Source organism: Aquila chrysaetos, chromosome 8 (genome assembly GCF_900496995.4).
Source record: "Aquila chrysaetos chrysaetos chromosome 8, bAquChr1.4, whole genome shotgun sequence".
NCBI classification, from domain to species: Eukaryota; Metazoa; Chordata; class Aves; order Accipitriformes; family Accipitridae; genus Aquila; species Aquila chrysaetos.
In genome coordinates this window covers 24,811,989-24,839,369 of record NC_044011.1, presented here as the reverse complement: position 1 = coordinate 24,839,369, position 27,381 = coordinate 24,811,989, and the positions used below count along the sequence as shown (strand labels likewise).

General features: G+C 42.9%; 1 protein-coding gene across 8 annotated transcripts in view; it reads left to right on the top strand.

The window, feature by feature from the left end:
- The first annotated feature begins 221 nt into the window (after nt 1-221).
- Nucleotides 222-27,381, top strand: part of L3MBTL3 (L3MBTL histone methyl-lysine binding protein 3) — an 86,778-nt gene continuing 59,618 nt past the window's right edge. The window contains exons 1-5 of one of the 8 annotated variants that reach the window (XM_030022444.2): nt 222-443; nt 10,422-10,533; nt 23,337-23,448; nt 25,876-26,035; nt 27,043-27,181. In XM_030022444.2, the coding sequence (XP_029878304.1) occupies nt 238-443; nt 10,422-10,533; nt 23,337-23,448; nt 25,876-26,035; nt 27,043-27,181 (729 nt within the window). In that variant the 5' untranslated portion in view covers nt 222-237. The other 7 variants (XM_030022449.1, XM_030022451.2, XM_030022448.2 and 4 more) reach the window with 7 other exon arrangements.

The following is a 27,381-nucleotide window of genomic DNA, read 5'->3' as shown; positions in this document are numbered from 1 at the left end:
GGCCTCCCGGCGCCCACCGCCCGGCCTCACCGGCACCTGGCGGGACCGCTCGAGTACCAGACCGCCTCCCCCCGCCCCCCCGAAAAGTGCAAGGCATTATTTTTGAAAGCGCCCAGAATAGCGGCGCGGCTGCCGCACGAGTCTCCTTTATTATTCCTCCGGCGTCGGCAGTACGCGAGGGGAGACGATGCGCCTCGGTCGCGGCCGTTGCCGGTGGCTGCATTTTTGGCGAGGGCGATGACTGCCGCCGGCTGCCGGTCGCCGGCGGCTGGGGCGCAGCGGCAGCGCGGGCGAGGGAGGAAGACCGGCGGCGGCGGCGGCGGCGGCAGTTTCCCCTTTCCCCAGCCCTGGCTCGGCGGGCGCATGCTCACTTGTGCCCGCAGCCCTGGACCATATTTGTCAGGACTACTCGAGAGACGGAGAAAGAGAGAGAATTTGGGGGGGTAAGGAGCGGCGGGTTCCGATCTGATCCGCAAGCCGTTTAGGGAGCTGCAATGGCAAAGGCTGGTGATGGGTTTTAATTTTCCCCCCTAGGTGAGGATGAAAGTTAGGGAGAGCGCGAGAGATAAAGGGAGAGGCGCACCTCCTCTCCCTCCCTTACGAAACGTATCTGGGGAAGGGGAGGGGGGCTTCTCCCCCACCACCTCGAGCAGAAAGGATGGAAGTTAATGCCGGGGAAAGTGGGCAAGTGACTCGCAAGTGGCTGGGGAGCGGCTGGGGCACCGGGGATCTCACTAAATCATAAGTGTACGAGTGTGAAAGAGGAACAAAAGAAAGAGAGAGGTGCCTGGTATTTCTTTTTCTCTTCCCAAACACATGAAGGGAGTACATGTATATATATATGCGCTATATATTTATATACATACACAGGCACGCACGCACGTATGTGTATGTACATATATATATACATATACGGGGGAGGGAGCTGTGGAAACGTGTTTGGGGGGGCCTTTTTGGGGGGGGGGAGGGGGTTCCGAAGGGAGGGGGAAGGGAAGGGGAGAGACATTTTGCAGACTTGCCCCACCAATGAGCTTGTCAGTTGGCTCCATTTAATGACACTTACGGGGCACCGCCGCGCCGTTGGGAACAATGTGATGCGGGTGCAGCGAGGGGGGGTGGTGGGGGTGGTGGTGGTGCACGGGTGTGCGTGTGTGAGCGCCGGGCGGGGAGGGAGCGGAGCGGAGCGGAGGGGAGCGGAGGGGAGGAAGGGAGGGGGCTCGCTGCCACCCGAGCCCCCCCCTCCCCAGCCCCGGCTCTTTGTTCACACAGGCTGAAGGACGGGGAGAAGTGCGGGCTGCGAGGGGGCAATGCGCAGCGGAGAGGGGTGTGAAAAAGCCCCGGGTTTTTTGGTCGGAAGCAGCGAGAGGTGGCGGCTGCCGGGATATACCGGTTGAATGTGCCGTGGGTCCCCGTGTGCGAAGGCCTCTTCAGCGCGCAGCGGAGAGAGTTTGTATTTTCCGTCGCTCCTGCACTTTGTGTGATTGTGTGCGAGAGATCTTTAAAATATAATCATCTCCCAATTTCCGCCATTTTGGGGAAAGTTTGCACACACATACACATACCAAAAAAAAAAAAAAGCTCCTAGCAATTTTTTTTTTTTTAAAGAGGCGGAAAAAAAAAAAAAAAGTCTTTTGCTCGAGTGCTCAGTTCCTGCCTCTGTGCGGTGCGTGCGCCGCGCTCGCTGCGGCAGACATGTGAGGCGGCGGGGGAACGGCCCCTGCCCGCTCCGGGCTGCGTGCGGCGGCGGGGGCCGGTGCCTGTCAGCGCCGCCGGCTCCGCGGGCTGGCCTCGGGGGGCTCCCAGAGGCCGGCCCCGGGGTGCCGGCGGTGTATGTGAGTGCACATACACGTGAGTGGGTATTTTGCTGAGGAGGGGGGGCCGGGGAGGGAGGGAATAGGACACGGCTTTTCTGTTAAGTTGCGCGCTCTCGCCTGAAGTGCGGCCGGGGTGGGGGAGCGGCCCCCGCGCACACGCCCGTCTCCGCAGCCGGTGCATATAACAACAGGATATAGGCACACTTGTTCTCGCTAACGTGTGTGTGAGGCGGTGTTTTTTCGGCGGGGGGACGGGGAAAGCGATTTTTTTGGGGGGTGGGGGGGGGGGGGGGTGGGTAGCGGCGGACGACGGGAAGGCGCTCCCGCGGAGCGGCCGCCCGCCCCCGGCCGGGGCTGGGGAGAGGGCGGCGGGGCGGCAGCGCCCGGGGCGGGGGGGGGGGGGGGGGGGGCGCCGCGTCGGGGCCGCAGCGGTGCCCGCTCCCCACCCCCATGTTTTTTCCCCCCCTTCCCCGTCGGAGCGGGCGCACACGAGAGCGTGAGAGAAAAAGTTGGAGCGCGGGGCCGGGCGCCGGCGGGGCCGGGCGGGGGCGAGCCCGAGCCCTCCGGGGAGGCGGCGTGTGCCGGCCCCTCCCGCGGGAAGGGGTGACTTCTCCGCCGAGGGATGCCCGGAGATCGGCTGCGGGAGCAAAGCCCCGCACTCCCCTAAAAAAAAAAGAGAGCTCGCCCCCCTCCTCCTCCTCCTTCTCCTCCGCGCTGGGGGAGGGGAGGAGGGAGGAGAAGGTAACATTTTTTTTTTTTTTTTAATTTTTTTTTTTTCCACTCGGAGACAGCCTCCTTTTCCCGGATCTCGGTCTCGGCGGGTGGAGGGGGGGGGGGGAGGAGAAAAAAAAAATAGCAGAGGACCCGGTAAACAAGCAGAGTCCCTCTCTCGTTGTGCAACTTCCTCAGGAACACTTAACACCCAGTTCCTCTCCCACCCCCGCCCGCACCGCGCTCGCCCCCGCGCCGGGGCAGGGGGGGCACTCTTTCCCCGCTCGATTTAATTGCCCGGGGCGGGGGGGGAGGTAGGAAAAAAAAAAAAGGCAAATTCAGGGGAGAAAGGGAACAACTTAAGAATCGCTTTCCCCTAGCGCTTCCCCCGAGGAGCCGGCCGGGACGGGCGGGCGCTTTTGTCTCGCTGGTTCTGCCCGAGGCTGGGGAAGACGCGGACCTGAGCCCGGGTTTTCTCCAGAAAGTTTCAAGTGCAGCAAAAAACACGCCGCAAAACTGGCCAAGGAGGGACCTCTGGTGGTAGGCCGCCGGCTGCCGGTGCCGGGGAGCGGCGGCCGCGCCCGCCGGGCCTCGCCGCCGCGTTCCGGCTGCCGCTCCTCCGCGCCGCGCCGGGCGGGAAGGAGGGAGGGCCGGCCGGCTCCGGGGCGGCCGCTGCCGCGGCCCGACGGCTCCCAGCCGCCGCGCCGCGGGCCCAGGGCCTGCCTGGGGAGCGGCGGGGGGCGCGCCCCGTGGCCCTGTCACTTGTCCCGCCGGAGAGCGCGGTCTGAAGCCCCAGTGAGTAACGCGTCTTGGGAGGGAGGCCCCTGGAGATGCAGCAGCCTCCACGGGTGGTGAGGGTCCCAGCCTCTTCCATTTCTTTTAATTACCTGTGCTTAACAGCATGGTGTGTGTAAGCTTTACGGTGAAAGGTAGCGAGAGTTATGTTTTCAGGTTTGTTTTATTTTTCTTTTTAATTTCCCTTGTATGGTTGAGTGGCGTCGGACTGACCGTTTTTGCTGTTTGTTTCTACTCGTGGATGGATGCTCAGTCGTGGGTGCTAAAAATCAGGTGGTGAACGTAAATAAAACTGGTGATACAAAAACTTCAGGGTGTGTCCTTTTAGGAAATAGTCTATGTTCAGAATTGTAGCACAGTTTTCTTAATGCAAATTTCAAAGCCATTCAGGAAACCAGTGCTTTTTACCAAGGAAGTTATCCCATTCCCAGAAGTTTATATGATGAACATCTGTGAGAGAGAAACTGCCTGAAACTAGCGGCTGAAGGCAGTAAAGCACTCCTCTTAAATCTGGGTGGTGCCGGGTACTCCTTTTTTCCTGGTGTGACTCCAGCGGCTTTGACTGTGGTCCAGTTGGTCTTCTCGTGAACTGGTGCTCTAATGAAGGTGGCTGAAGCAATCATCTTCTTGGATGTTTTTTGTTGTCAGTTGGGCCATTGCAGTGAACTCTGGTTTTGTTCGTTGTTGTGGTGTATGTTTCACCTTCAGTTTAATGAGTTTTTCTAGAGCGTTGCTTTTAGAAGTTCTGATAAGAAAATGATTATGTGATGAGTCCTTTTCCTCTGATTTGTTCAGTTTTATTGGGCATCACCTATTCTGTGAAGAGAGATGGATGACTTTTTGTGGGCTATTCCATTTACTCTTTGGGTTTTTTAATACTGCTGGTAAGTAGGGTGATGGATTGTGAGCGATGGGTGTGAGGAACCATTGATTACCTGGCATGGGGCTTACTGAAAAAAGTATAGCATGTGTGTAGTCGTAGCTTATTAGTGCTCCAGTAGTAGGACCGCTCACCACAATGGGAGGAAGATAGGAGCTCTTTATGAATTGAAGAGAAGGGAAAGTCTATAAATGCAGTAACCTGCTGAGTGTATTTAGGAGCTAGAAAAAGGTCAATTAATTCTTCAAGGACGGCAGAGCTCATGGAAGCTGCTAAGAACCAGCAGCAGAGGAGGGCATGCATCAGACAAAAGGAGTGTTCAGAGGTATATCGAATTAACTTGGGGTGAGAAATAACAATCTGAAATAGGTCAGGTGATACTCAGTGTGAAGATTTGGTGCGTCACAGTTCTTCTCAAGGAGGCACACATAAACAAAGGCAGAAGTTTTCTGTAACTTTCTGTGCCTGCTTCAAGGAATTAAGACAAGACATAGGATTTCAGGGCTTACTATCTGAGTAGGTTAAACTTCCACTCAGGACTGCACAGACAATAACAGAAATAAAGGAGTCATGAAAGCTCTGCAGAGGAAGTAATTTTTGGTGTGAGGTACAGGTTCTTTATAAACAAGATAAAACTTATCAGTGGTAAGTTTCATTAAGTGATGGGATAGCTTTGGTATTGGGTAACTATTGTTATTATAGTGTTCTGTGGATATTTGAAAATGAGATAGTAGATGAAGGCTGTGTTACCCAGTTTCTAGCAGTGGTACGGCAACACCTCTGTTAGCTTGCTGACAGAGACCAGACTCAGGTGAGGACAGTATGAACCTCCTTCAGCACTGGTGCAGACTCAGGCTTCACAGCATGTTGTAATGCATCTGTGGCCAGATTCTTTCTGTGAGGAAAAAGGTTTGAAGCAGAAGTATTGGGGAGCAGGAACGAACATACGCAGTACTCCTGGAGAATCTAGCAGGCAGAAGAGTAGCAACAGATAAAATAAGAGGAAATCTGGTCTGTTTTCTGTTACAAGTGCTAAGAATGGCAAAGAATTTTAAGCTGTGGTTGCTTTGTGAATACGTATATAAGTTATATATCTTTAAAATAACTTACTTGTAATAAACTTCATGAGCAACAGGCAAAATAGTGAAATTTACTCAAACAGCTCTTCAACACACAGAATAGAAACATGGCAGAACTAGTAAAGTAGTTCCTAAACAACAAAAAAAAAGAGATTTTGAAGGAAATGTGTAATCTACAGGTACTTTTTTTAATGAAACATTAAAATAATTGAACCATTAAACAGGTACAAAGCAAAGCACATAATAAAACGTGGTGGATAGCCTCAAAGCATTTTACCATTTCCTGCCCTGTTCCTGTTGTGGTTGTTTTTCTCTAAGTGAAGAGTCAGGTGCAAAAAGATGAAGGGTGAGAAAGAGACAAGTGTGGCGTGCACCCAGCTAAAAGAGAGGATTGTGAGGAGAAAAGCAGGGCTCACCCCGGTGGGTTTAAAGTCGGTTGGCTTTGCTTTTGCTGTCATTGTGAAGCTAGCTTAACACAAAGTCTGTCTGAAATAGAGGGAGCTTACATTGCAAGGGGTAATTCAGCTTCACCAGTGTAACAAGTCAGCCCTGGTAGTATTCACATTCTTACACATTAAATAAAGCTGAAGCTGAGTATCCACTTGTCCCCTGGTGTCTAGAAGTTAGTGGATTTGCAGCTCTGGTACACTGAGTTGTCCCCTTCTGATCCACTTCATTTTCCTGATGTATTGTGTATGGAAAATGTGTCCCTTTAGCCCATGGGTGCTACACCAAGCAGCCTCCTCCTTGGAGATGCCCAAAATAACCATCTGTGATATTAGGACAAAAAACTCACCTGTCGCCTTTGTTCCTGAATATCCATCAGCACTGGTGTCACCCAGCCCTGTGGGGAAGAGGGACCATGGCTTGGCTCCATAAGGACATCGCCTCCCTTGGGACCTCTCTTTGTCCCTTGGACCTCACCCTTGGTGTCACTTGCTGAGACCTCCTCTGGTTCCTCATGCCCAGTTTTGCCTCCTCGCAGAAGCTGTCGGCTGGGGAGAGGACCAGCATGGGGCAAATCTGCTAGGCTATTCTGTCACAGTGGCTACAGAAATCCTCAAAAGTAAAAATAAAAATAGACAGGGGTGCATAAAAAGAAAAGACACACTATTGCAGGCAGGTTATGCCAATCTGGCAGTGCTGACTAGTGGCTTTACTGCTGAAATCTCTTCTGTCTGCTGCCCAGTGACCTGGTATTGAGTTGGCACCACTGGTTAGAAATCAGACGGACATTTCACAGGTGGCATCTTAGATTTACAAAATTCAGGTAGGTGTCAGGTAGTTTTTTAAAGCACTGACTAAAAGAAAGAATCCTGTTACTACTTTTCGACGTATTCAGTACATAACCTTATAATTATTTCAAAAACTACTTGTAAGTTTAATTGGCATATTCTCTCCTGTTTCTTGCTTTACATCTTCAGAGGGTCTTTCACTAGATGAAACTATCTCATTTTTAGTGCTGTTATTCTCATTAAGTATCTCCTCTGTGAGGTACTCATTTATTGTTGAACCAGTTGGTGAAAATCAAGGTTTTTCTAAAGGATGTGTCTAATCTTATTGTATATGCTTGCTTATTTTAATGAATTTATTACCTATGTCTAAAAGTTAATGTTGAAATATTAACATGCATCATACTCTATAAATGTTATAGCTTATGGCTGTGAAGGCTGAGATACAGTTACATTCCTAATAGTGGATTTTGGAGATGCTTTTGGAAGATGGCTGTTTCAAATTCTTACTATTATGTCCTTTCCTTCACATCAGATGGCATTCAGTGACAGGCATCGGGACAGTACTGTAGTTACTTTGCCCCTTATTCATCTGGTATTTTTACTACTTTTCTGGAAGTATGGCAACAGAAATGATAGCAGATGAAATCATTATGGAAGGAGTTATACTAGTTCAAAGAACTACATCAGAGCTTTAAAAATGAAAATGAGTAGACAAGACATTCTGTAGTTTTCTTTGTTCTGTGCTTTAGATGTATATATTGTGATGATTTCATCCTTTTTTAGTACCTCATTGCTGTAACAATTTAATTGGTCTCTATATCCCTCCTTATTATCATTAGTAGAGGGATATAGCCCTAGCTTTCATCTGTTCAAACTCAGCAAAGCTGGAAACAGATATTTTGTTAAATGTAATTCCTTTTGGTAAATTCATTTCTATCTGCATTGCCCTGTGACCTTTTTTATCCCCACCAAGAACACTTCTGAAGGGTGCAGAATGCAAAAGTACAGATTGTGACTTTGATGTTGAGTTAATTTTAAAAGGAAAACAATAATGAATACCTTATCAACCAAGAGAATATATCGTTACTGCTGATTGTTACGTGAGGAAACTTTGTTAGGTGTAATTAAGTTAAAATCTGTATGTTTTCTTGAGAGAAGTGTGCCCCGAACATTTCTGTTACCAAAGTTTGGGGTTTTTTTACTTTCACAGTTTACGTCCTGCCTAAGTAGGCTAGGCTCTAAGATTTTTTTTTTTCTCACGTGATTTTTTTTCCAACTGTTTCTGTTACAAAGTGTGTCTATAACAAGAGCGACACTATCGGGAGATACCAGCATCTGATGGAGTAGCTGTCTGCTGCTCCTCACTCCCTGGGACAGCGGCCGCTGCGAGGAGGTGTTTCCCCACAGCCTCCCAAGTCTCTTTCCGTCTTCTGTCGTGCCCTCTGCAGAAACCATTGGAACATGTTTTCTGTAATAAATAAACCACAGGAGGGTTGAGTGAGGTGTCCTAAATAGGGTGGTAATTTAAGATTACTTAGAAACTTCAGTTAATACAGAACACAGCTTTGTGTTTGCTTAGCCAGGCTAATCACGGAGAGCTCCTTACGCCAATGTGCTTAAACCAGCATGTTTCATGTCCTCAAAATTTCATGGGTTTCTGGATAGATCCAGTTTTTCAGCTACTCCTTAGCAGCTTGGGTTTTGTGTTCTTGAGAGAACGCCTGCACCTCTGCCATCGTGCTGCATTCAGTTTGGTGGAAGCCTGCCTGAGTTGGTCTGCTGCGGTGTGGAGGGCTGGATGCTTGGTGGTTGCACCATGCTCTCGGGTCAAACAGGGATCATCCAAGTTGTATTGCAGGAGCTGCCCTGAGGTAGGGTGGTGGCTTTTGCCTGGGAGTGATTTTAAAAGATAAGGTCTATGGCTTTGGGGAATTTCTCAGTTTCCACTCAATTTGTTTAGATTTATTGACGTTTTTTAAATGATTTTTTTGTGCATTGGCAGTATGGTTTTCAATACTTTCTCATAGAGGATTACTGAAATTAGAGACGGAGAAGACACATTGAGTCATGTGGTTCTTCTTACCTCAAACTTGTTATGTGAAGTATGTGAAGTTTTCTCAAAGAGCCTTCTGTGAACCCTACCTATCATATAAAATGAAGGGGAATGCAGAAGCTTTCACCCTAAGTAGTGGTTACTGACTGAGGTCCAGCTCCTGTTATCCTGTTGATTTTGTGTAGTGGCTGTAGTGTAAAAAAAGTACTTGTGGAGTAAGGTGTTGCTCAGGGTTTTAAAGAATTCTGCTAGAAATGAGGAGGAAACCAAGGAGAAATACAAAGGGAGTCCACGTTGCGGGCCCAAAACCAGAGTAGTATCTGTAGTGGTGGTGTTACAGTGATTGGCACAATTTTTCTGATGAAAAAAAATGTAAATTTGATTATTTTTCACACAACAGCGTTAACTAGCTAAGCATTTTTCTCCTCAAACTTTCAGAAAAAGCTTCTAGATGACCTGAGTTTACTTCCGCTTGGTTTGCATCTTTTCCTGTTATCTGTGAGTGAACAAATACCACGTAGTCTTTTTTTGTGGAAATTCCAGATTTCCAGACAGTATTAATAGATATTTGCAGATTTTGGGAGTGGGACCTAAGTTAGAAATCAGATTTTAGAAAACAAGGTCAAGCACTTTGGAAGCTTTCTACCTATTTGAATTTCAAATACTAATACTTGCAGCAAAAGTTTGCAGTCTGCAGATGGAGTATAAGGCTTACAAAGTGGTTGTTAAAAAGTTCAGAAAGTGTAAATTTGAAAAGGGGTGATCTTTTGCTAATAGTTCACTAACCAAAGACAGAGCTAATTTTGCTGCAGATTATTTCAGCTACTGGGCATAGTGCAGAAGTTTTTCAGAAAGAAAATGAATGTGTCAGATTTCACATTGAACAAATAATAAATTAAGTGCCAGGCCAGAGATTTAGATTGCTGGGTTTGTAAGAAGTGGGAGGGAAGAAGGTGGTGGTATGGTCACAACTGGCTGCTAGGAACATTTGCAGTTCAGTGCAACTGACACTGTCTTTGTGGCAGTGACAAGGGGTGTGCCAAAGCCAGGGGTCAGTGACAAGTGTTATATACTTCTGTTGCTTGTGGAAATTATTAGGGATAAACTCTTACCGCAGAGGAGGATGTCCAGATCCACTATTTCTGAAGATAAATATTCTCTCCTCTCCTTTCACTGTTCTGAAACAGAGGGATCCAGTAAAATGAAGTCCTGCAAAGCAGTATTTTTCTCTGGTGTATATGTGCTTCTTTACATGTGAATAAATTTTACAAATGCAAATTAGAATGTAGTGAAACTGTATGGAAACAGTCAAGGAGTATTTGGGTGTCCTGAGTCAGACAGTGAAAATGAAAGACAGTTTCAAATTAATTTTGAAATTTTAATTTGAACTTGCTGAAGCATTCACATCAGCATGTTATCCAGTATTAAGGAAAAGCAGTTCCATTAATCAGTGCTTAATGTATTTATTATAGGCATGCACTCATGTCTTGCCTTCCCCAGAACAAATGTTTTTCTTAGGTGTACTTGAGGTATGTTTTCCCTATGTCACTTTATTTGCAGTTTGAAATTTTTCATTTCTCTCCAAAACAGCCTCATTAATACCTTCCTAGTGTATGAAACAGGTGTTATTTTTTAAGGTTTTAAAAAGATTTCACCGTGCTTTTATTATATTAGTGTGTATTATCAGCATTGTCATTAGTTGTCCTCATTGCCAGTGTGCTGAGGGAAGCATTTGATACTAATCTATGAAGTGCATTTAAAGAAATGTCTGGTGATATAAGCATTAAACCACTTACAGCGTTTTCAGATAAAATCTTTTTTAATTTTTTTTTTTTTTTTTTTTTTTTTTTTAAGTACATGCATCATGAATGAATCTGCCTCTAGTGGAAATGGTCAAGAGTTCGATGTATTTAGTGCTATGGATTGGAAGGATGGCATAGGTACTTTGCCAGGAAGTGATCTAAAGGTAAGATATGTAATTTTTTTATTAAGTGAAATAAAAATATTAAATGCCAAAATAATGCATTTCACAAGCTGGTGTGTAGGTATCTGCTTTTATGAATAAAACATGAATCTGCAGCTCTGAGTTAAGAGATTGTAGCCTGTTAGCTTTTAGCTCTGGAGTTTCTTGATTCAGTTTCTGATGCTGGCACAGACAGCTGTCATCCCCGTAGGAGCACATAAATTAGCACTGCTATAGACAGAAGTAATCAAGTGCACAAAATCCAAAAGAAATCTCAAAAGTTCAGTGTGAAAATTCTGTCCACTTAGAGCATTGTATTACTGTATCACTAAGAATCTTTATACTATCATTGACTCTCATGATCTCATGGTCTTAGATCTTTTTATTTCTAAAAATATTTTTGCTGTGCTTTTGTCATGTCGGTGCCTAGAAAAAGGAATAAAACGAGTGCTTCTGAGCTTGGCATAGTTGAGAAATTTGAATGATACTGGACTAGTACTGTTAATTACATTTTTCACACTGCTTGTATTTACTGAAGTAAATTGTTATAATTTTATTTTGTTTTCAAAGTATTTTATGTATTTTTTTAATTTATCTGATACTTTTTACTGTGTCATCAGAAGATGTCCTCTGCTGCGTTAGCTAAAAATACAGTTTCGATATTAAACTTTCTTGTACCTATTTCCTGTTGATTATAGTGAATATTTTCCTGTCATTCCATTTAGACTAACATTGATGAGGTTTTCTCATAGTTTATTTTTTAAAAGGAATCTCAGAAGAAAATGTGTCGTTTTTTAATATCCCTTGGTGCCCGATACAATTTCTGTTGTTGAAGTGAAGAGTCAAAAAATGTTTGAAATTCAGGACGTACATATTGAGAGCGTGTGTGGTTGTTTGGGTTTTTTTATTTTTTAATTTTTTTTTAAAAATATCACAAAATCATAGAATAGAATCACAGAATAATTTTCTTTGGAAAGGACCTCAGGACACCACCTCTGAGCACCCCAGACCTCAGGCCGGCTTAGGTCAGGTTGCCCAGGGCCTTGTGCGGTACAGATTTGGTTATCTCCAGGGTTGGAGATACCACAGTCTCTCTGGGCAACCTGTTCCAGCATTTGACCACCCTCATAGTGATTTTTTTCCTTTTAAGGATACTTTGTTGGAGTTTCGCCTTTTGCAGTTTGTGCCTGTTGCCTCTTGTCCTTTTACTCTGCACATCTGAGAAGAACCTGGCTTCAACCCCTCTATATCCTCCCATTAACTACTGGAAGGCAGCAGTAAAATCTCTCCTTCTGGTCATAAGACCGAGCAAACAAGTTCGCTCAGCTTCTCCTTGCATGTCATCTGCTACAGACCTTACTTGTTTTGGTGGGCATCCACTGGACTTGCTCCGGTATGTCAGTGTCTTTCTTGTACTGGACACAGTAGTCCGCATATGGTCTCATCAGTATTAAATAGAGGGGTATAATCAATTCCCTCGACCCTCTTGCTAAAGCAGCCCTGGATGCTCGGGTCAGCCTTTGCTGCCAGGGCACGTTGCTGACTCGCGTTCGACTCGTAGGTCGCCTTCTGCAGAGCTGCTTTCACGTAGTCGGCCCCGGGGCTGTACTAGGGCACACAGCTGTTCTATCCCAGGTGCAGGGCCTTGCGTGTGCTTTTGTAGACCTTCACGAGATCTTGTTAGCCCATTTCTTCAGCGTGTTGAGGTCTTTCCGAATAGCAAGCCTGCCCTGCCTCTAATTTGGTAATTTGCTTTATGCTGCCTGTACACATACAGAACCCTTTCTTGTTGCCTTTGCTAGTTTCTTCTCCAGCTGAGCTTTGGGTTTCCTAATTCCATCATTGTACACTACAGCAGTATCACTATATACCTTCTCTATATAGCGTTTCCCTTGTTTCACCACCTGCTTACTTCCTTTTCCATTTGAACTAAGTCAGGAGTCCCTAGTTCATTGATGTTGGCCGTTATCCACTTTCATTTAACTTCTTGCACATTGGCATGCATCATTCTCCTGGCGTGAAGTCCCTGGAGAGATATCCAGATTTCGTGGGCCTGTTTACTCCTTAAAGCAGTCTTCTGTATGATCCTGCCAAGCAGATCTCTGAACAAGCCAAAATCTGCCTCTCCTGAAGTCCAGTGCTGCTGTTTCAGTATTTGTCTTGCTTGCTTCTTTCAGGATTTCAGACTTCACCATCTCATAGTGGCCACTGCCAAGGCTGTCATCAGCCTCCACATCCCTGACCAGTTCTGTATTTTTTTAAAAGTCCTTTCTATTTTAATATTTAATAAGCAACATTGTGTGAAAGCCAAATGTAATATTGAATTGTTTGAGGAATACAAAAGGGAGCAATGCAGGAAAATATAATAATCTCATATAAATCACTGGTACGTGCTTTGTTCAGTTCTGGTTACATGATGTCAAAAGAGACCAAACCAAAGCAAAGCTTGGGTCATTAATTAGAGGAATGGGAAGGCTTCCATACAAAATGAGGGAAGGGACCAGGAGGTGTTGCTGAGGGTAACTTCAAGAAATCATGTGAGAAGATTCTTAACTATATCCTGTTCGGGAAAGCATGAGCTTCATTTTAAGGTTGCTCTCCTGGTTTCTTTATTTGTATTTGGAAACAAACAGGTATTTGATTTTTGGACAGAGATTCTTTCTTTGGTCTAGGCATTTGGGAAGATGCAGTCAGAGGTGCGATAGTAATGTACCCAGAGTGATGAAAGATACAGAGAAAATTGGCCAGGCAGCTCATTCTGGTGTTTTTTTGTTCTTGTTTTTGTTCTTTTTAATACAAAAGCCAAGGGTCACTGGATGATATTAAAATGGAGCCATTCTAACACTGACTGAAGGAAGAACATTTTCTAACAATGCAGCATTAGCCTGAGGAGATCACTGGACCAGGGAGCATCAAGACTCTGTGAAAGACTAGGCTTTTATATAGATACCAAAACAATTTGAGCTGTTAGAAAAGCAAGGATTTTTAAGCTTTCAAGATAATTGTAACAACTCATTTTTCAGGGCTGTTTCTAAATACTGATGGTTAAAAGGGTGACTAATCCCTTGAAACTGCAAATGTGATCATGGAAGATACGTTACGCTCTTTGCGGAATTCTCAGAATAGGGTTAATGTGGATTATTTACCTGAACTGTCCTGATAACAGAGTATTTTAATACTGTGTCTTGAACCTAAAGAAAATGGCCTTACATAGCAGTTACTTCTTGTAAGCTTGCACGTGTCTTTCAAAGATTATAATAGATTTGTGCCACTAAAGGTACCAAACCGTTGCCATGTATTTACATTGAAATGCAATTGAAAAATTCGGTGAAAACACTGTAGTAGCAAGATGCACAAATCCAAAGATTCTATTTTTACAGCTTGGTAATAGATTAGAGTGCCTGGGTTTTTTATAATAAATAATAAGCAATAGCTGAACTATTCATTGCAGAGAATGTATTGCTTACATTCTCACATTTAGTTTTTTCTATTCATACAAATGTTGGGGAAAATTGTCTTTGAACATTCAGATTTGGTAAACTGTATTGTATGAGCGTGTTTTAAGTTAAATGTATATGAAAATGTTGAAATGCTGCTTTGTAATACAGAAGTTTTGGGAGTTCCCTACTTGAAGTCCTTATTTTTAGTTATGCAAGTCATACGGCATTTGCTTGTCTTTGCTCCTTGCATGATGAAGTTTCATGCTTATCTTTACATAGGCACTTTTTAAGAAATCTCTTTTCTTGTGTGCTATATTAATATCCATCCTCCTCAGATTATCAGGCAAGTATATCTGAGCAACCATTCTTTTTAAGAAACACTTCATTTTTGTGAATATAAGTTCCTCTATGAGTAAAAGCTGGTAAACAACTATTGTAAGTAGTGTAAAATGCTTGAAACCTTTACAAATAACTTTTCTCAATATTTTCTTATAATTGCTTAAATTTAACTTTTCTTATGATACAGAACAACAACTAAATCAGAAATAGGAAATTGCATTATTTCTTTTTGTTACGAAGTTCTATGGGCAGTTTCATGCCTACCAGACTTTACTGAGATAGGCTGCAGGAGGGGGCAGTCACTTCCCAGTCTAGTCAAAACAAGGGAGCCCAGTCAGATACCAAGCCTCTGTTCTCAGCCATGCCATGGTCTCTTATGTCTTCATCTGTTTCCGTGTTGGTAAAATGCTGAAAATGTTCTTTTCCTGTGATTTTGGGCAGTGTTAATTGTTACGTTTTTGTCACTCATAGTTGGAGAAGGCTGTGGAAATACATTCGCACACAGATTTTGTTAAGACTCTTCAGCAAAAATAGTCATAAAATAGTTAATACTTACTGAATGCTGCTTTGAGCATGCTGTGTGACAGATAAATAGTGAGTGGTTGTGGAAAATGCTAGAATTTCAAATTATGCGGGGGGTAGGGAGAATTAAAAATTGTTCAGTATGATGCACCGGAGACCGAGAACAAAAATTTTAGCATTGTATATTAGTTCTTTCAAGATGTTTAAATAAAACAGAAAACTTGAATTCCAGTAGAGTTTAAAATAGTTTACAAATTACAGAATGTCTTCATGTGGCAGGCTAAGTAATGTATGCTCATCTGAAAAACATCAGTGCTTACCAGTTACTCTGCATGGTGTGAATGTAAATGTGAAATACTCTTCTTTTTTTCTCTCTTCTTTTTTTTTTTTTTTTTTTTTTTTTTAATCTCTGTGCTGAGTGCAGGCAGTAATACCATCACTCCAAGATTTAAATGTACTCATTAAATTGGAAAAGCTGTAATAATTTACAGTTACTTCCTACTGCAGTGACAGAAGTTTATGAAGTACGTCGTAATGAGTTTTCTAGTGTTTGTGTTTGGAAAGTGAGCTGTTACATACTGCATGGACAGAGTTTTGGTCATTATTTCTAGCTTGCAAATTGTACTTGAATGGAAATAAAGAAATAAATAAATTTGATGATGAAGAAATTAACCTGTAAATAAAGTTGGGCAGCTAATATTGTAGGAAACTAACTATAGTAGTGAAACATGAAGGGTGGAATAATGGTCAGTGGTGCTCTGTATTGCCAGCCCTGCTGTAAAGAAGGTAACAGTGTTTCAGTGTTGTGGTTTTTGGATGCATCAGTGCAGCAACTCAAGGCAGTAAAGTACATACTTCCACCTGCCTGTTCTGAAATTGCGTTCAAGCTTGCTTGAGATAATTAACATTTTGAAAACAACTTATTTTTTTTCTCACATGATTATATGTCAGAAGTACCGGTAGCGTCTCAGGCAATAACTAAGTACAGTGCTTTTTTAGTGCAAAGCTATTTCTGTCCTCACACAGTGGCATGTGCTGCACTTTGAATCCAGGGAGGCACTTCTCTCTCGGGGGAGAGTCCTTGAGAGTGTCCGTGGGACACATCAGCTACCGGGAACCGCTTAAATCCCTGCCTCCACCAGGAAGGTGTTATTCCAGGGAGAAGATAGATTCCCTGCAGGGAAGCTGGTAAGAGGTAGTACAGGCAGGAGAAAGCAAGGCAGAATAGACTTTCTCTGACCACATGTGAGCCCCAGCAGACGTAACTAGTGGCCTGGTCTTTTCCACATGGCAGTAACTTTCTTCTGTTGCAATCTAATATAACTAATTAGCTCATGCTGTGCTTCATCGCCATAGATTTCTGGTTAAAACTTTGCATTGTCATAAAATGATTTTACCTTATTTAAAAAAAGAAAGACCAAAAAGGAAGTTTCACTATTAAAAACTCCAAAGCCAAGAAATGCTGGAATTAGGTTTGCCTTTGGATCTTCAATTGGGCTTCCTCGTGTAGTCATGGTAGAGTCTTCATTTAAGTGATCACATGCTATTTTACCACAAAATCTACTGTGTCATTTGCTGCAGATGCTGTTAGACTTATAAATAACTGGGCAGAGGATTTCAGGAAGGAAAAGGAAGTTTTGCGATTAGTGTAGGTAGATCCCACACAGGAAAGCTTAGTGCTGCGCTTGCTTCTACCACAACCTTCCTGTGCGGTGCTGAACAACTCACTGGTACCAAAACTTTGGCTGGTAGCCATTCATTTTTTATTTGTCACTTGCTTGGGTTCCCCATGAGATATTAGCATTTGGTATTTAGAAATATTTAGGCCAAAGTAACTCGGAGCCATGGTTGCTTTGTGGGGCAACTTCTGGATCAATGAACGTCATTTTGGCAGGCCTTGACTTCCAGCTCTGTCACTGATTTACATGTCACCTTAAGAAAGTCTGTTTAGCTGCAGTTTCCTACTCAAGTGGAGATAATAAGGCAGACTGAGTTTGCAGTGGAGAGAAATAATTGAGAAGCCCTCTGGTACTAAGGTAATTCTTGAGCACTCGGGGCAGTGGGGGGGGATTGGAAGAGCCTGAGGAGTGTCTAAGAATAAAGTAGATAAACATTACTGCAGACAAGACTGAGGTACTGGTGGTTTGCTGGAGAAATGTCAGTCTCTCTGGCTAAAGGTATATGTTTTCTGATGGTACCTAAGCTTTCAGTTCAGAAGTGATGAGAGGATGTTCCTTTTTTTTTTTTTTTTTTTTGTTTTGAAGGTTGTAATTTGATAGTAATCCTTTCCTGCTTGTGCCTGCCCAGATAGAAAAAAAACTTCCCTTTTGGATGCAAATTGTTCTCTCCGTTACTTCAGGATTAGCCTATTCCAGTGTTACTGAAACATCTTAAAATCAACCAAAGATTGCTTGAAGTGCTTGACTTTCTTGCTGACAGCATCATTCCAGTGAGAAGGGGCCTGGCCCTGCCCCTTGGTTATGGTGTGAAATTTAATCTCTGCTGATTATGATTTAGGGAGCCCTAAATAGCCTGGAATCCTACTTAAGTTGTTTGTCTTTTGCCATACTTGCAGAGCAGGAGCGTGCAGGCAGGATCGCTTCTTATCATTAAAGAAAGGGAATAGTCAGGTGCAGGGACATGTTCGCCTAACCTTCTGTATCCCTGAAAGAGTCAAAATTTTGTGACCAGGCAGGCATCAGGGGTCACGTGCTTACTGAGTGCTTTGAAATAAGCTGGGAGCAGAGTAGTCAGAAGAATGAAGAGCTAGGAAGAGATATTTTTATTTTCTTTTGTAAGTGGCTGAGAACAGAGGTTTTGTTTCAGGAATTACTTGTAACAGTAATTGCTAGAGTGCCTAAAGCTTTTTTAGATACATGCTCTTTGTTATTTCAGTGGGTTTTTTTTAAAGAAAATAAACAGTCGTTCTACTTTCAAACTGTGTAGAGTAAATAAGACTGTCTTTACTGCTTGAAGAAAGAGTATAAAAATACCCAACAGCTGCCTCATTTTCTGAATGCTATCCAGCCCCTGCCTGGGGCAGGGGTTCTGTGGAAAAAATAGCATGTGATTGTGCACGTAAAGAGTGTATCACACACACACACAGAAGAGGAGAATGGTTGAATGGACAAGTTCCGGCATTTACTAACTTATTCAACTTAAATAATATATAAAAAGTATGTTGGCATGTAGCAGGATGCAGTTGGACAATACAATATGTATAGGCAATTCTTTCGCTTTAAAGAGAGGAGGAGCTGTAAGATGCCGGAAAGGCTCTGATTTATCTGAGCAGTCCCACTGAGATCACTGTGATTAAACGGTGATTAAAATCAAGAATGATGGTAACTGTTTCCTAATCAGAGATCTGAGTGTAGTTCTTTGGCTTGTACCACTGGAGTCCCAGGTGTCAGTCCTCTTGACAGACTGCTGTATAACTCTGCTATTTTAAGTTTAGTTACTTCGTAGGCATGAAGAGCATTTATTCAATTTACTTTTGTTTTGGATAATATAAATTTTGCAGGTTTCTTCTGAGATAGTCCACAATCACACTGTTGTGGGGTCAAGATAAGTTTTGTTCCTGAAGTTACTGTCAGAATGCAACAGTTGTCTTTATTGCAGTGAACTCTCTGTCCTTATCTTGCCCAGTAGATGGTAGTGTTGGCTGTTTTTTCTAATTTATTTTAAAGCTGTGCATTAAGATGTGTGGGATTTTTTCTTCTTTTTCATCCTTTGTGCTTCAGTTGTTCTTCCTTTTTCTTCCTTTTTAATTCTGCTTGTTCTCCCAAATAATATTTTTACCTCTTATAAAACAATAGCAGCCTTTATTCTGATAAGATCTCTGTGGGTACTGACAAGATCTTGTACACTCTTAAAAGGGCACAAATAACAGCAAAAAGAGATAGTCTGATCTTTGTTGCTCTGAATTAGACACATGTAACAGCAGGGACTTAATTTGAAACTAGATTGTATGTATTTCTTCCCAATAGCTTTGAGTTTCTAAGAATTAATCTGCCATATGGTAGACATTTTGCATTGTTTGCAAATTTATTTTTATCCCACATAGTGGCAAATACACAGAGTATTTTTATGAAATGCGGAGAAAGAGAACTGAAAGCCCTTTTAACATATAATTCTCCCTACATAAAACTACAAAGTGCCTTCCAAGCTGCATGATAAGGCAAAGAAGTTCCATTAGGAAGGGAAAGGTCCTAAAGCCACTGGAGGAGGGACAGCAGAAGTCCACCTGCAGTGTTATGCTTAGTCATGTTCACTGAGAAAAAGTGAATTTCCATGGTTGAGCCCAGCACTTGGTGGGCAATGAATGACAATGGGCTGGCCAAGAAGGTGGAGCAGCATTTTCATAAGAACAGAAGGAGCTTATGCGTAGCCTAATAAAACCAAGTTTGGGGGTACATAATTCCTTGCTTCAAATGTATACCCAGAGAGTAAGCACTAGGGTACTAGAGCTATGTAGTCCATAGGGTAACACTGGGTTAGGAATAAATGGGTATAAACTGACTATGAATAGATGTAAATGAAATGTTAGAAGAAGGTTTTTTGAGAAAGAAATTCAGGAATGGACTTTAAGTAGAGGCACTGGTAGCAGAAAATCTGGCTGCTTCTCCATTGCAGCTGAAACATTTATGAAATACTTTGTGTGATACTATTGCCTGCAATATACAAAGGCTTTATCTCAGTGACTTATGATACTTGTTCCAGTCCTTTGTAAATTTTAATGCAATTTTAATTTTTAAAAAAATGTTTATTGATAGTAATTTTGATCCCTGTAGAAGAACTTAACATGTGGACAGACAGAAATGGTTCAGAAAGTATTTATAATGTTTGATTATTATTTATTTAAGCCTTGATTTCCCTCAATGTGTTCTTTATTTATCGAATGAATATTAAAATGTTCTTGGGGATTAAATTAACAGCCATATAAGCTGAAGTCTGGTATATCAGGGCATCGTTTCCTGAGAACGTGAAAATGTATCTCAACTCTGAGTGGAAGGAATCTCTAATGATATTTAGATGGAAGCTGCTGTTTAATTCCCTTTTGATCCTTGTGGAAACTGCTAAACAAGGCAGCTAAATAAGTTGTGTGTTGTATATTTACCCACTAGCAGTTGGACTCATCCTGCAAACTCAGTTTATGATATATTTGTGTTAAAAGAACTGCAGGAACTTGAAAATGTGTATTTTTGCCCTTGTTGGTCACCTGTACGTGAAACTTTGAAAGTGAAATTTTTTAATCCAAATGTTATATTTATTCCTCTTTATCTTTCTGTGGGTTCACTCGTGAAAGCTGTTGAGGTTTTTTTCTCCTCTTCTTCTTCTTTGCCTTCTGATCTTTTAAGACCATTGGCTCCTTTGGGTGAGATAGAGAACTATCTTCCTAAGAGGTAACTTAAAATTTGCAAACAGGCATTTGACAAAAGTCAAGTGGATTAAATTCATACCCAACAAGCTCTATAATTTATTCTCTTTTAAACATTGAAGTGACCACAATCGGGCTTCTTTGTGAGATGATATAAAAAGTACTTGATAATGGCCTGACTTTGTTTCCGTCAATGGGAATTCTACTGTTTGCTTTAATGAAGGCAGGTTTAAGGAAAATCCCTTCATCCAATGCAAATTTATTTATTTACTTAAGAACTTTCGTGACTTAAAAAGAAATTTTTACTTCTCAGAAAGCTATGGATCTGTCCTCGGAAGTTAGCTCAATGACACTGTTTCCTTCCCTCTGTATCACCTGCTGCGAACTTCCAGACTGTCAAGACACCTGGGAAAGTATATGGGAGGACTGCTCTTACTATATTTTAGCTTGGCTCACCAAAAATAGAGGAAATATGGTGACAGAACCTCTACCTTTAATTTTTTTGTTGCCTCCTTTCTAAGTAGAAGAGGCTTACGAAAACGTTGAATTTTTTCATAGACACATAAACCACCATTAATCTAGATCCTTTTTTGTCGTGCTTCCAACAGTAGACACTAGTTGGCACATAGCTCTGGCAGCTCTTATCCTGTGATGACTTTGTGCAGCATGCTGCTCTGTACATCTATTTATCCTGTTCTTAAGCAATTAACCTCTGTCACAAATTTTTTTGTTGCTTTTCCTCCCCAGCTAAAGCCAGAGTACGACTCCCCAGGTCTGAGGCATTTTTCCGGTCAGCTACGGAGAGCTCAGCGTGCACAGTAATGCTGAAGCTGTAGCTGGGGAAGCAGTGAGCAAAAGCAGACGTATCTGCTTCAAGTTTGTGTCTGAACAGGAGCTGGAGGCCTCTGACACTGATACGGGGAGGCTGCACGCAAAACCAGGAGATGCAGAGGTCAGATGGGGCAGCGGCCTAGTAGCGTTGTCGTACCCTCCTGCCTGCTGAGGCAGTAGCAAGTGGTTACTCTCCATCACTGAGCCCATCTTAGCATGGTGGCCCGACTGTTGAAGAGTTGCTTCCTTAATGGTTTGGCTCTCGCTGCCGTGAACAGCCTCCAATGAAAGGGTAACTGGGAGCAGCCTTCCCTGCAGTCACCTGTCTTTCATCACCTGATGTCTGTCAGTCAGCCCTCTGAAGCCAGAAGGGCTGGCAGGCCGCTATGCTAGCTAGGGTGATGTCCTTGTGTCCCACAGGAGGCCTCGGTGGAGGAGGAGCGTATGTATAGTGTCAGGGCTGAACATCAATTGGGTCATGCAGAAATATCCCAGGTATTAATTGGACTGTTCAGAAATACCTTTGGTGTACAGATGTTCCGGCTGATATTGTATGAAGGTGCAGGAGAGTGTTTCCAGAAGTTGGTTAGTAACCTCTCTGTGACCGGTAGGTTGGCGGGCTGTAGCACCGTGCTGTAGTCTGTGCTCACAGCCTGCTTGTTGAGCCAGCTGCTGCAGAGTTAGAGCTCCTGGAAGCAAGCAAGGTTTTCCCTCTGGCATCCACCTATTGCAGAGGCAGCAAACCACAAATAACAAAAATGAGCTTAACCAAAACAGGGATCAGGCTGGCTGTGTAAGTCAGCCGTAAGACACAAGGATCCTCTTCTGAATGGTAACTCCTCTGCTTTTCTTTGGGTGGAACAGCGTGAATGTCTGTCCACAAACTGGAGTATGAGCATGGGGTGTTACTGCATTTGGTTGCCCTTCAAAGCTGAACTCCTGGACTTTCAGTCCGGATGGATTTATCAAGAGTTTGTCTACACTGCATGTCTGTTGTGGGCATAGCTAACCTCAAGTAAAAATCCTGGCTCCAGAAGTCATATGACTGTGTGAGGTTCTCCTCTTCTTCCCCTTCCTCCCCTCAGCTTATTATTTCTGAGCTGCTTGCGTTCCTTAGGACTTGGTGGCTCTGTGCAAATGCTGAGGCTGGAAGAACCGTACTAGTGAAAGCATGCTGTTGTGGTATGTACGTCATGGGGCTGACCTTTGCTTTCAGTCGGGATGTCTTATTTTCAGTACTATACCATAGCAGGGTCCAAAGTGAGTGGGGGTGATTCATCCTGCAGCCTCCAGAGGTGCAGAGAAGATCAATGTAGTGCCAGGCAATTGTTCGCCTTCTCATTTTCCCAAGGCAAAGTTGCCCGACCAGAGAAACAGAAATAGGCCTCATGCACTGCCCTGAAGGAATATTCTCTCAGGTGGGTGCTGGGGAGCTTTGAAAGACTCTGTCAGGCATAATTTTTTCCTGTTGACCTCTGTTGGTGAGGGCACCTCACTACTCCAGAGCTGTCCTCTGTGGCAAAGCTCAGAGAGTTACACCCCTTCGCTGCTCAGAGCAGACCATCACGGACAGCCTTGAGTTCAACTTGTGTAACCAGCTGGGCCTGCAAACCAAGTAGTGACTGGGAAGCTGAAGTAGTGCTGTAATCATTATAGCATTTGGAAGACACTTTTCTGCTGGCAGCAGGGTGGATATAACTCGCGGTGCTCCTGTGTAAGCACAGCAGGTGGGGTATTGTTGAGCCTTGCTTCTGGCTGACAGTAATATCACGTTCAGCGTGTAATTAAACAGCTCATAAACTGCCTTGAGATGTTTGTTTATGTGCACTTCACAGCAGAGAAGTACTGTGTTTTTGGAGGATGCTGAAATTTCTGTACTCTGTGAAGCATTTGTATTCAATGTTCAGTTCCCTTTTCCTCAACAAAAATACTCAGTGACTGGAGTGCGTTATTTTGCTGGCAATGAAAAGCATACGGTTGGGAGATTTTTCCATGAATTTCTGTTTACTGACTTTTGATTCGTGTGTGTAGGTTAGATATTGATCTGCATGTGGAGGCATCTATATCAATATCTATTGCAAATTAATATTTTTAGATAACAAAATAAGTTTGCATTTTGCTTGATAGAAACAAGAAAGGCTTGTTTCCGGTTCCTTGGGGATAAGCAGAAACACATAGAAAATAGAAAATATGGTGAGGACACCATGTAAAAACTATCTTGGTGAATAGAAGATGGTGCCATAAGAGAGTATTAGTAAATTTTTACTAAACTCTGTGCTATTTGTTTTGTCTTACAGTTTAGAGTGAATGAATTTGGGGCCCTGGAAGTGATTACAGATGAAACTGAGATGGAAAGTGTTAAAAAGGCAACTGCTACCACAACCTGGATGGTTCCAACTGCTCAAGAAGGTCAGTTAAGAGGCGGTAAACATTTTCTGTGGTAGACTGTATTTTGTTTAACATATCAGTTTTTCTTAAAGATTGCCCCCCAAAATAAAAAAACCAAAACTTACTTGCTTTAATGCACAGAGTATCTCTGATGATGTTACCTGTTTGTTGGGGTGTGAGTAAGTATGAAAATAAATGCATTTGAAGTTAAAAGGAAATAATTCCACTGTTAAACATCTGAAGTTCAATTACAGACAGAATTTTTTCTAATAGTAACTTTTTCTAAGTTTAGAATCAGTATTTTCACTCTATTTAATTTGAAAAATAGTCAATTTCTTACTTGAAAATTATTGAGATTTTTTTAGGTGTTATTTCTGTTGAGCTGGTTCTCCAGACTGCCCACAGACTTTACTACCTGCCTACAGTTCATTTGTGACCGAAGTACCGCACACTGTTGTGGTGGGTTGACCCTGGCTGGACACGAGGTGCCCATGAAAGCCGTTCTGTCGCTCCCCCCTCCTCAGCTGGACAGGGGAGAGAAAATATAAGAAAGGGCTTGTGGGTCGAGATAAGGACAGGGAGAGATCACTCACCAATTACCGTCAAGGGCAAAACAGACTCAGCTTGGGGAAAATTAACTGAATTTATTACCAATCAACCAGAGTAGGGTAATGAGAAATAAAACCACTTCTCAAAACACCTTCCCTCCACCCCTCCTTTCTTCCTGGGCACAACTTCACTCCCGGATTCTCTACGTAGCCCTCCCCAGTGGCACAGGGGCACAGGGAATGGGGGTTCGGGTCAGTTCATCACATGTTGTCTCTGCCGCTTCATCCTCCTCAAGGGAAGGACTCCTCACACTCTTCCCCTGTTCCAGCGTGGAGTCCCTCCCACAGGAGACAGTCCTCCACAAAATTCTCCAATGTAAGTCCTTCCCATGGGCTGCAGTTCTTCATGAACTGCTCCAGCATGGGTCCCTTCCAGGGGTTGCAGTCCTTCAGGCACAGACTGCTCCAGCGTGGGTCCCCTTTTAAAATATGCATCCTGTAAGTCCTTCAAAAAGCAGACTTCAAAATTTTGGTTTAATAATCATCAGTATAAGCATGATAAGCAAAGTCAATGAAAGTTTTCCTTTGCTCCTCCCCCACCATTAAGTCTTAATTGTCATGTGACTTTTGTGAATAGGTGAAACATTTACACCAGTGGGAAAGTAGTTTGGGCCTCAGCTATGAGGTCTGAAGCCTCAGACCACAGGTACTCTTTTCTGTAGGTCTGTCTCCAAGGCAATGATAGTTATTAAAGATTCATATCTCTGATGAGGGTGGCAACAGTGTGATAGCATAGTAGCACAACAGGTTCTCTCCTTAGACTGAGAGATCAGAGTTATCTACAGTAAAGCATACAACTTCACCCACTACGGTCTGGTAAACCTGAAAAAAAAATGTTGCTACTGAATTAAAGTGTGTTTCTGGACACATAAACATACCAAGTGATCATCCTACTATTACCTTACACTGTCCTTGATTAATTTAATGCTCCCCCCAAATAAAAATATTGCTAAAATTTTCCATCATGAGAAGAAATGGTTATTTTGAACCACTAATGAGACTGGAGTGTAAATACAGCACATAAATTACATATTCTTCTGGTGGAGGTGGTCTGCACACAAGAGTTCATTTGACTCCACTTTCACAGACAGTACAGTGCTCAAGCAACAGGAATAGTTTGTGACTTGAAATTTGCCTTTTGGGGGAGTGCAAAGTCAATGACCTGCTCTAGAACCTGGAGAACTTGACAGTGCTTCATACTTGTCTATGAGTGAAAGAAACAGCATCCTCTCCTAGGCTACAGGCCTCTTGTGGGGAAATTGTAGCTTAGGATGAGTGAGTAACTTAGTATTTGAAAATTTCTTTGTTACAAATTAGTGATTTTCTTACTTCTGGTAGACCTCAGGCAGGTTGAGCAAGAGCTACTGCTGTGAGAGACTGTAGAATGCAGTCAGTGATTTACTTCCAGAAATGTTCACCTATGAAAAGATAACTCCCCCCCCCAAACCTTTTTCCCAAATAACCTTATATATAGGTCAAAAATGAGGCATGTCAGCAGGAGATGAGGTGATGGACTCCTTGCAATGATGACTCTATGGGCAGTCAGTGCAGTGCCTGTCACAAAATTCTCTCCTTCCACAACTAGCCACATCAAGCAGTGTCGATGTGCCACTGATGACAGAAGCATGAAATCGGTGGATTCTTCTCCCTCATGTTGCAATATCAAAATCCAACTTGCTTGTCAGGAATATGGACCCCATAGAGACACGTAACTCCCAGTTCTTCATTCTAACAAGAGTGATGTGACTTCCATTTTTCTGTTTGCTTGGCAAGGCCTGCTGAGGGTGGTTGGAAATGTATCACCTCTACCTTAAGTGAAGTTACTTTTTTCATTGTGCAGCCTTTTCAGAAAAGACAGGGATCCCCACAAGGTTGAAGGAAACTGCAAAAATGGATGGACTTGTTTTCTGTGAAAACTGTTACCGCTATGGTACCATAGAAGAATTTGTTCCTGAAGGGAAATTTTGCAGCCAGAAATGTGCCCAGCAAGTGAAAAACAAGTAGGTGCTATTATAAAGCATAGAAACAAAGAATTTGGCATAAATGCAGCATGAGATAAAAGTGGTGGGGTAAAATGTTAATGGTGGGGCAAAGGGAGATATTAAGCATCCATGTTTTGGTGAGTCTCCATCGGTTTATAATGTTCTTTCACTGTTTTTCATGTAAGTGTGTTAACATTTGGTTTTGTCTAACACTGATGTTGAAGGCAGTCTTCTTTGTTCAGTGTGCTGTGTTCTGCTGTCAGATGCAAGTGGTAAAATAGTCTATGGGATGTATGAATTGGTATTGGACTCCCACCCTGTTTCATAATCATTGGAATTAAGATAATCAGTAATGAGCTGGTTGGTGTGGTAAGCTAATTATAATTAAGTGCAAGAACTGTGTTACAGATGACAGTGAGTGGGAACAAGCATACTGTAGTTTCTCAGTTCCTTTTCTTTCAGCTAGTGCAGTTCATCTCATCATAAAATAAGGTTTGTTTTAGTATGTCCATTCTGTATTGCATATTAGTGCATTATGGCAGTTTTTAACATCTATGATTTTGTGCATTCTCCTTCATTTTTAGCTAATTGCTTCAAAGTTTTCTGTTCTGATTGCTTGTTTAGCAATTTGTACAGTCACATACCAGCTTTCTCCAATTGGATTTGTCAGTCCTAACAATTACCTTTGCTTTCCTTTCTGTAAACTGCCCTGCAGTCCTAAACATTTCACAGTTTGCTTCTCCGTGAGATTTGATGCTACATGGGAAAAGACACAGTGTTTAAAACATGCAGAACTTGTTCAGCATTAAGCTGACAGCTTTCCTTTTGCAGTTGCTATTGTGCGTCTTCCAGATTAATTCTTTTGACAGATAGAATTTTCATTAGTATTTCTAAGAATATATTTTGTATAATACCCTGGGACCTACAAACGCTTGACCTTCAGATTTACTTGCTTTTTACTTGTTTTATGAATATGAGAAGTGAAATAATATTGGCTTTGTGTCATTGTGTTACTCTTGTAATAGAGAACCAAAGGAGGAAAAGCCCAGCGTGGAATGCAATGGGGAAGATGATTCCAAAGGCATTCGGAAAAGAAAAGTAAAGTTACCTCTCAAAGAAGAGTCCAGGGATAATGGGGAGAAGAAAGAGATTCCAGATGAAACTGTTAGTATGCATCATAAACCCATTCCTGCGAGTATTTCGGTGGGAGTTTTGCCTTATACTGTAATGTCAGTAACTTCATCAGTCTACACAGAGAAGTGACGGCGTCACTCTATCAGAGCCACAATAAGTAGTTGGTTCACTTACCAATTTAGTTGTGCCTCATCAGTAAATTGTAATTATTGACAATGAACTTATAAGAA